General features: G+C 45.6%; 1 protein-coding gene across 2 annotated transcripts in view; it reads right to left on the bottom strand.

Annotated features, from left to right (window-relative positions):
• The window catches only part of ptpn4a (protein tyrosine phosphatase non-receptor type 4a), an 85,383-nt gene that overhangs the window by 50,836 nt on the left and 25,254 nt on the right, over positions 1-9,293 (bottom strand). Inside the window, exons 2-3 of one of the 2 annotated variants that reach the window (XM_008296343.1) lie at positions 3,437-3,439; positions 1,475-1,629 (exon numbers count right to left, since the gene is read on the bottom strand). In XM_008296343.1, coding sequence (XP_008294565.1) covers positions 1,475-1,612 — 138 coding nt within the window. In that variant the 5' untranslated portion in view covers positions 1,613-1,629; positions 3,437-3,439. The remainder of the gene's footprint in view (positions 1-1,474; positions 1,630-3,436; positions 3,440-9,293) is intronic. The other variant, XM_008296342.1, reaches the window with a different exon arrangement.

A 9,293-nucleotide genomic window follows, 5' to 3' on the forward strand; every position in this document is an offset into this window, starting at 1 on the left:
CACACACACACACACACACACACACACACACACAAGCTCCATGGTTCCCATGACAATAAGCGGCTGCTTCTGGACTTTCACTCTCCACTAGAACCACGGCCAGTCGGCCAGAGAGAGGATCAATAGCGGTATTGTTGCTCTCAGGGTGGCTTGTCTTTCCAGGAAGTTGCTGCTGCTGCAGGGGTCTGATCAATGACACTGACAGAGAGCGAGTCATTCATTCAGCGAGATGCAGGAAGAGGGGAATGGGGGGTCTGGAGCAGAAACCACAGTGAGAGCGTGCACCGACAAATGTATACAGAAGGCTTTGTGCAAGACTGTAATTCACAATGTATACCTTATCACACCATCGAGAGAGAGAGAGAGAGAGAGAGAGAGAGAGAGAGAGAGAGAGAGAGAGAGATATGAAGACTGAAGTTGACTGTCCATTTAGTTAAAGTCACTGAAAACACTGTGCAACAGCTTCACATTCTACCAGAAAACATTTCAGGTCTATACATTTTTGTTCTCATGATCTGCTTCCCTCTCTTCGTGCCACAGCTATAATGAGCACATGAAGATTTCTGCGTTGTACGGACACAGGAACATTCTCATACGCAGTGACTTCAACACCAACAGGATGTGATTAGATGTATTTTCCGTCTCACAAAGGGAACTTCCCTGCTCACTGGCATAACTCTGATCAAACACAGAGCCACACAGGTGGGACCAGTAACGGATGGCTGTCACAAGTCAACTTGTCACCTGGTTTGGAGCAAACGCACACACTTCCTGCTTCTCCTTCCCTCCAGGTGTGCCTGCTAGTGAATGCTTGTAAAGCAAAGTGGAGACTGACTGATCAACCACTGAAATCAAAGCTAGAGGCCAGAAAGGGAGCCAACTGCAGCCAGTGTGACAAAAGAAAAGTGAACCTTTCAGTATGACCAGAGTGCAACAGGAGAAGCATGCAGCGTGGGCTGTTGTATGGATGTCTGCAGACGTGTAGGGACGAGGCTTCCCACCAACTCTCCACCCAGTCTGAGGTGGGCTTGAGGGGAAGTGTACAGTCATGGAGAAGTAGACGGAGGATTGTGAGAAGAAGAAAAGGGAGAAATATTGGTACTCTCATTTCTTGTTCTACCTTGTGGGGCTTTGTTTGGATTAATAATAATTGGAACGCTGTTTTCAAATTTTCAATTTTCAAAAAAATGCAGATGTTCTTTGCAAATGCAGCTGATCATTTAGAATCAGCTAGACTGAAGTAAATCAAAGGCTTCACTGACTCTCAGAGAGTAAAGGGCAAAGTGGCTTAATACTGAGTATGTATGGGAATGAACAGAGAGTTACGGTTCCAGGAATGGGACAGCAATGGGTTGCCAAATTGTTGTTGAAATTTTGCAAATGCAATTGGAAAAGTTCATATTATAGGAAGCAATTGATGTGATTCTTTAGTTTGCTGGTTTTTCATTGATGTGAAGAGCAGAGCAGTACTTACGCTGACTTTGAATGCCTGGACTGTGTTGTCCAGCAGCAGTACGTTGCACACAACCTGTGTGTGCTGCCTGTCTCGCTCCAGCTCCGTCGCCCGGACATTGTAGGATCTGCCAGCAGGCAAGCGGAAGCGCGCGCTCATCACGCTCCTACCAGGGTCTGCAACGCCAAAACACAGCAGAGGAGAGAGCCATGAGCACGAGAAACAAGAGGTGAAAAAATGGGATGTCATTACGGTACGGTCTGTGAAGTCTGTCAAAACGTCAGATCATCTTCAATGCATACATACGATGGCACTTCATGTGTGCTTCAGCTAACAACAGCCCTTTGGTGGAGGCTCAGTCCGTCCACAAAAGGGGAAACAAGCTTATATAGAGTATGTCATGTTGTACTTCTCTCCCTAAAGCCTTCGTGAAGGCAGCCACGCAGCAACACAAGCCTGTACAAGCACAGTGAACAAGCAGAGCGTGAGTGCTTCATGACAAAAGAATGTCAATGAGTAGGCAAGGAGCAGCTTCTCCAGCAGAGGATGGAGACAGTGCACAGCAGCCCAGCCCACCACGAACACACTCACAAGTTACTGGAAGCACTATGAGGATGTTTGCAGCTCGGTGTTTCTACTCAAAATGTGGTTCTATTTCATATCTTCAGCAGTGAGCAATATTGCACACAAGACAACAATCAGGATATCCAGTCCTTCAGCTGCCTGGTGCATGCGGCGGGTGCATGCGACGGGTGCAGTGCTTTAGTCTGATCATTCCTTCATCAACAAGCCTGCTTGAGATAATTGCTTAGTAAACGACGGCGGTGCAAACAGTTGTTGATGATGCCTCGTTTGCTCATCAGTAGGAATAAACAACAGTAATTCAATCAAGACGTCTCCATTCAGCACACAACGAGCTCCTTATTGGTGAAGCCACATCTGACTGCTTCTCTCATCGTCCCAGATTGCCAACTGATCCAATGTGGCTTCAATCCAAGCTTACAAAGAAGAATTCTTTTCTGACAGGAAACGTATGAAGTTCAACTGGACCTAAGCTACTGCAGCTCCCCAACGCTGGCCTGTCACACACATGCTGAGGTTTGGACTCTGCACATTAACATCTACAGGGCTCCACACCTAGTCTCACCTCCCACCCTGTCACAGGCAAAACACACAACTTGCTGAACATTCTCTTATCTTATCAACACCACAACTCACCGATGGTCCCTGAACGCCACACATAACCCTGTCATAACACGGTCTGATGTTTTGTTCCCAGATTGAACAAATAAGACCTAACATGCGACTTGAGGAGCTTCAGAGATGGCTGTAGGCAGACTGTGCTACCTTAGGTCATGGCTGGCCAGTCTGTCAGCCAGAGCTAACCAGCTACAAGCTATGAGAGTAGCATCAGAGCTTCTCTTCTGCTAGAAAGAAATCAACCAGGCCTATTTCCAAAAACGTCTGCCTATTCCTTTTCAATTATGTGTGGCCAGTTCAGTGACCATTCAAAAGCTGCCACAGTCTTCTGTCTGTCTGTCTGTGTCACTGATTCCTACATACAAACAGAGCGACCATGTTTCCACTTGTTCTAATTTGTTGGCTATCATATGCCACTGCAGTGGGTCTGTGCCTTTCCTGTCTGCCTCCTTCTTTGTTATTCTCGGCTGATCTGCCATGACAGGAGACATAATAACCCCACAAGGGTCATGGCCCTGTCTCCAAGAGATGCTGTATCTGTACCGATGGCTCTGAGTGAGCACATTTGTGTTTGTATATAGCATATATGGAGGGCTGTGTGTGTCTGAGCTGCTTGTCAGAACACATCAGCACAAAGCCCATGACCACTGGCAGATGGTGTGCACTTTGTGTATGTACACAAACACATACACAATCTATATGAAGAGCAACAACACAGCCCACCCCCTCACTTCCACACATCCAAGCGCTACACAGTGCACAGACTGTACGTTTAATATGCACCGTCTATAGCTTCTTGTCCGTGTTGTGTGGATGCTGTAACTGCACCTGTGGTCAGATAGCACCACTCTGTCAACGGGCCTCCTTAAGAGCTTAAGGCCACACGCCTGCTCAACTTAGAGCAGCTCCTGAAGTAGATTAAAACATGAATAAAAACAATGCTCTGGCTGTACAACGAACAGAGGACCAACAAGGTATGTTAAGTCTGAATATTTTCTAGTTTCTTTACTCCGTTTATCTGTGGACAATCCAAGACATCTGAGGCTGTTGTGTAAACACTGATTTTTAAACATTTTCTAGACCAAACTAACCCGATAAACAGTTCATTTAAGAATGACAATAACTGTTGAAAATACAATAAGAAAACTGTTCATCTTCTGAGGTATGTTTTGAATGCTGTTTGTCTGTCTGTGTCTCGTCAGGACTACGCTGACACTACAAGCCAGATTTCCTAAAACCTGGTGGAGTGATGGAGGCCGTTTGCTGCCTGTCACTCCACAACTCTCTTTCCTGTATATCCTGTCTGCTGGGAATACGTACAACCTTGATGCCGATCCAGGTCACGTTCTCAGCAATAATAAAGGCTGCAAGATTAGACTGGGCATTGGGCACTGGACCTGGTGTACGGCATGTTCTCCAGGTCTCCTTGTAGCCAACATGAGGAACGTCAGCCCACATATCGATCATGTATTTCTGAAGGAGCACCCCACTGGTTGTACAACAAGCGAGGGCAACTTCACAGTCTGTTGAAAGGTTCTCTCATGTCATCTTTGGCTCTTGAGTAGCCTGAAAAAAGTAATCCCCCACGATGTCGCCAGGGTCATCTCCGTCTCTGCTGACAGATTACCATGTTGCTTAAGGACAGTGCATCATGGCCGTGGCACCCAACTGCCAACACTTATCTCAGAAGAAATTCCAACACTGCTATGAAATACAGTATTCTCCTGGACAGTAAAGGAGCCATGGAGTACAGTACAGCACAGTGATCGTTGATGCCACTATCGAGGAACTAAACTGATGGGTGAGAGGAATCTGTCTGATTTAGATGAGCAGGTGACAGAGCTTACCACAGCTCGAACAACAAGGAGAAAACCATGGCATGTGTTACAACACGAGGGCATAAAATGTGCAAGCTGTGAAGCTGGTCAGCTGAAAGCCAACAGAAGCGCACGTACACAGTGAGCCAGACTGGCATAAGTATATAAACTAAGTCACAAATACATGTAAATGCACCAAGACACAGGCAAGCATGCGCACTAATGCCAGCCGCAGCCCTGTCAGCTTGGACCCAGAGTGAGTGGACCAAGAAGATGAGCAGAAACGGATGCAGAGATGAAGCCATGCAGAAGAGGACAGAGAATGCACTCCGATCACTGGCTCACACGGAGGGCGAGCTGTGGGATACGTAGATGATGAGCTCTGACACACACTCTCCACAGGCTGCAGGCCGTCCTGCGCTATCCAACGCTCTCCTGCCATCCAGCTGAAGACAACTGAAAGACTCCTGACTTCTGCGCCGGATCTTCTGTGTAGTTTGCAGCAAATTAATTGTATATTTTCCCTAATGACACCTGCGTTTGTCACTTTAAATTGTTTGAATTCTTTCAACAACAAAAAAAGGCTCATGCATGAACCGCTTTTGAAAGAAACGACAGTCTGCCCAAAAATATTGTCACGATCAAGATTTTCTTGAATTTTGCAAAACATACCGATGCTTGATTTTGTCCTAAGAGCCCAGGCTGCTACCAAGGCTGCAGCAAACTAATGCATTACAACCCAGTGAGCATGTTCTCCCTGATGTCCTTTGTTCTAGTGGGTTTCTATAGCAGCAGCTTTACAGTAGGGTCATGTGTGTCCTGCTCTTTTCTTCCAGAGACGAATCTCGTTGTCTTGTCTATTCTCATGTTTGGTCTTTTTCTACTCTATCCTTCACTGTCCTGCTCTGCTGTACCATTTTCAAGTCTACTCCGTTCTCCTCCCCATGTTCTATAATTTTCTGCTCTGCTGTGCTCGTTTCAGTTTTGCTCTGCTGAGCTGGACAGGACAGCCACACTCCCCTGAGAGAAGCCTCCGGAGCTCCGGAAGCACGCTACCATTATTGCTTCCTGCAGTCAGCAGAGCTTACAAACAGGCAGGAGTGTGTTTATGGCTGTGTGACCCTAACTCTCCCCTCACTGGTGGGCTCCTCTGGCTCTCTGAGCTTATTGCAAACACAGACGCTCCTGCAGCCTTCCTGTCTATACACAGGGATACACGCCTTTCATCCAAACACATTAACATGCACACACAAACACAGACTCACGTGTTATTCAACCAAGTTAAATAAGTTGAGTGTAGCTCTGCTGCACGAGGATCCACAGACCTTCATACGCACCAACACAGAGGCACAAGAACAGAACTTTTCCAAACATTTCCTACTGAACCGTGGTTCTCCCCAAAGCTGGTATTTATGCTAAAAAGTTAGCACCCTTCCCAGTTCAGTGCTATGGCTGACTATTGAACTTCATTTGCCCCATACATTTCTATTTATACCCCCAATTTCTTCAAAGAAACTCAAAAACATGCTACGTATTGTTGTTGTTGTTTTTTTGTCCCTTTGTGTTGCTTCGGTACAACTGAAATCAGAAGCTTGCAGTTAGGAATCCCACAGGAGCTGTACATAACCGCTCCAGCGTTTCATAAAGCATAAAGTAGGCCACAGACAAACAGGTGGTCAATTACACGTGTGCGCTACTGTGTGTACGTCCGTGTATGGTGTGCATTTGCAGACAGCTTGTGAATGCTGCTTTCATAATAAATGATCGGAAAAAAACGACATTAAAGTCCTCATAGATCATTTAAACAGGACCGTGTCCTGCACACAGAGTGGGAATGGGAGCAAGTCAGACCTGACCCAATGTCACACTTCAGTCCTTTAGTGTTTTTTTTAAAAACAAAGCGCTGTCCTCGGTGGCAACCCGTCAAAGCCAAAGCACTTCTAAAACATGTCACATTTTTACTGAGGGCTAATTTTTCACTGCATTTAAAAAGGTACCTGCTTTTCTCTGCTCTGCATAAACACAGCCTGCAGTTCAGCTGAAAGCCAAACGCTGCTGTCACATGAATGTTGTGCTGCTCAGTCATTAATGTAGAGTGGCTCGAATTCGTTGCTTTTACAGAATCTGGTTAATATAAATGGTTCCTTCTTGGCCAAGGTTTAAATGGCACATGACGTATAACGTACATATGATGATTTACCACAATACTGAGTTCTACTGTCTAAGTCAGGTATTGAAACAGTTCTGGATCTGATAAAAGGCTTGAGGGATGAAGCTAGTGAGGCCAAGATCTGCCCAAGAAAGAAAAGCCTTCCTGCTTCAGGTCCTTCAATCAGCTAGACCCCCACAGCACAGCCATCCTCTGTCTGCCCCTCCCTCGTTACCACCCTCCCAGCGTTTGGGGTATCTCTCTCTTTTTACTCCACCTATCATCCTATTCTCCCTCCCGCACTGCCCCACTGGACCAGCTCCACGATCCTTCTGATTCTGCTGATTGTATGTAGGCAGCAACAAGAGCAGACAGAGCATTGTTTCACGTCCCAGTCCGTCTCTGTCCATCTCTGTGTGTGTGTAACTGACAGACTCAAACAAAACATTTAGAATGTGGTAGGGGGAGGTGGACACGCTGAAACTCAAGGAATGTGGGCAGCAAGGGACCTCTGACCTCTTCAAGGGTTAGCCATATGTGGCCTGGGCTGATGGTAAAGTCATACAGTGCTGCCTGCTAGCTGACTGCTGGAGGCTGACTCTGAGGAGGAGGAGGAGGAGGAGGAGGAGAAGAAGAAGAAGAAGAAGAACAAGAAGAAGAACAAGAAGAAGAAGAAGAAGAAGAAGAAGAGAAGCGATATGACAACCCAAACAGTATAACGACGGTTTTGTAATCTGAAGGTCAGAATCATTACTGAAGCATGACTCTGTCACCTTCTCAATTCTGTCACATTGTAATCACCTACAAAAACAGTGAGTTTGGTTTCATTTGTTTGTCAGTATCCTCACAAAGCTGTTGCTACTACAGCAGCCTTGAGACTGAATAATTGAACAAAACACCCCTAAAAGCTGCCACAAACACAGCTGCCTGGTATTCTTAAGAAAGCTTGCTGATATTATTGGACATGGCTGCTGTAGTGGACATTATTGCTGTGCTCCCATGCAAACCTGGCATACACATGACAAGGGTAAGTGAGGACTCTGCTGCAGGATGACCCTCAGTCCACCTGGACAACCTCATGCTGGTGTGAACGCTAAGCTCATATGCTACCAGATAAAGGACAACTGTGCTGAATTCGATCCTGAGTGAGAGTGCAGACTGGCAAAAAGAAAGCGTTTCTTTAGGTCTTACTGTCGTCTTTCATGCAAATACATCACTGAGCAAAGTGGGCCACAGTGACAAGCCTAAGTCCTCCAAGTCTGGATCAGTCCCCAGAACACACACACCAACAATAGTAATAACCCAAAATGTGTACTTCATCCATTTGAGGCATCTCCCTGGTTCAAATGAGATGTGCTCTTGTACCCATGCAGTTCTACAACGCTGTAGGGGATTATAATGGATACAGCGGGTCCACAAATCAGCATAACACATCACCTGTACTAATTATACTTTATTGTTATCTCAGGCAAATGTCCAGCTTGGTTTGACCTCCCTTTGGTCTCAAATTCATCATAATTCAGCTGTACAGAAATGCAAACGTCTGCAAACCTTTGTTTGAACTTAACTGAACCCTTATGGAATAAGCCTCTCCAAATCCATGAATGAAAACCCTGAGTCAGCTGGCCCGACCACATTGATTAGAACAACTACAAAGTCCATTCTAGTTCTCAGCGTGCTGCACATCTTTGTTATTTCAACACCGGTCATAAACATGTGCCACCAAAAAGGAAATAAAAGAGTAATACTGGCCTGCAGTCGGGGCTCCTGTAATGCTGACTATTCAGTACTGTATTATTACTGAACTAAAGGAGTCTGGTTCTGGTACAAGCCACTGCTCATGTCACACGCTGTGCGGTGGAATGATTCACACAGATGCAACGGCAGCAGCACGGTAACATTCAGCGGCATGTTTTCATGTCATACAAATGTTCTTGACAAATATTAGCAATGGAAAAAGTTAGAAACCCAAAGGACAGTCATTTTATATGTGTTGCTGCTCTGACCGTCACTCTTGTCTGTCACTTCAAGATGCCATTGTTTCAGCTCAGATATTAAGCAAGGAGCAGAAGCTGTCAGTATTCTGTCATTAGCTGATGACCAAGCCTGAGCTGCAACACAAAAGCAGTGACACACGTTTAAAACCACAACGTTAGCTTGTTGCTTGTGTCTATTTAGCTATGAGCATGTCTTCCTGCTAAATGTGAAAGTCTCAGAGTCAGCAGGGCTCTACAATCGGGAAATGTTATTTGGCAATTAATTGTCAAACCAAAGTTACTAATAAGGATTTGTTCCTTTTAGTACAGTGATATGAGTGCTTTTGACCACCATGTTGGTGCTGCACATCCAACAAAATAAAATATCTTGTACATAAAAACTGTGATCAGGCAATTATGTTAGAATTGTGACATATTTTTGATTTCAAACACCTGGACGAACAGGGAATTGTTTCGGTGATAGACTTGTGCACAATCATTTATGGCTCCAGTAGAAACTCTCCACGGGGGTCAGCGAAGCCGGAGCGACAAGATAAAGGTGTGGTGGTAGTCCATATGCCTGAGATCTATATGGAATGACGAGCGACTATGATCCCTCTGGGATGAAGGGAAATGTAACTAAAGACTAGTCTCCTCACCCTAACCTACAGACGAGTCTCCTCACCCTAACCCTAACC

This window comes from Stegastes partitus, unplaced genomic scaffold (assembly GCF_000690725.1).
Source record: "Stegastes partitus isolate 25-593 unplaced genomic scaffold, Stegastes_partitus-1.0.2 Scaffold1121, whole genome shotgun sequence".
In the NCBI taxonomy this organism is placed as follows: Eukaryota; Metazoa; Chordata; class Actinopteri; family Pomacentridae; genus Stegastes; species Stegastes partitus.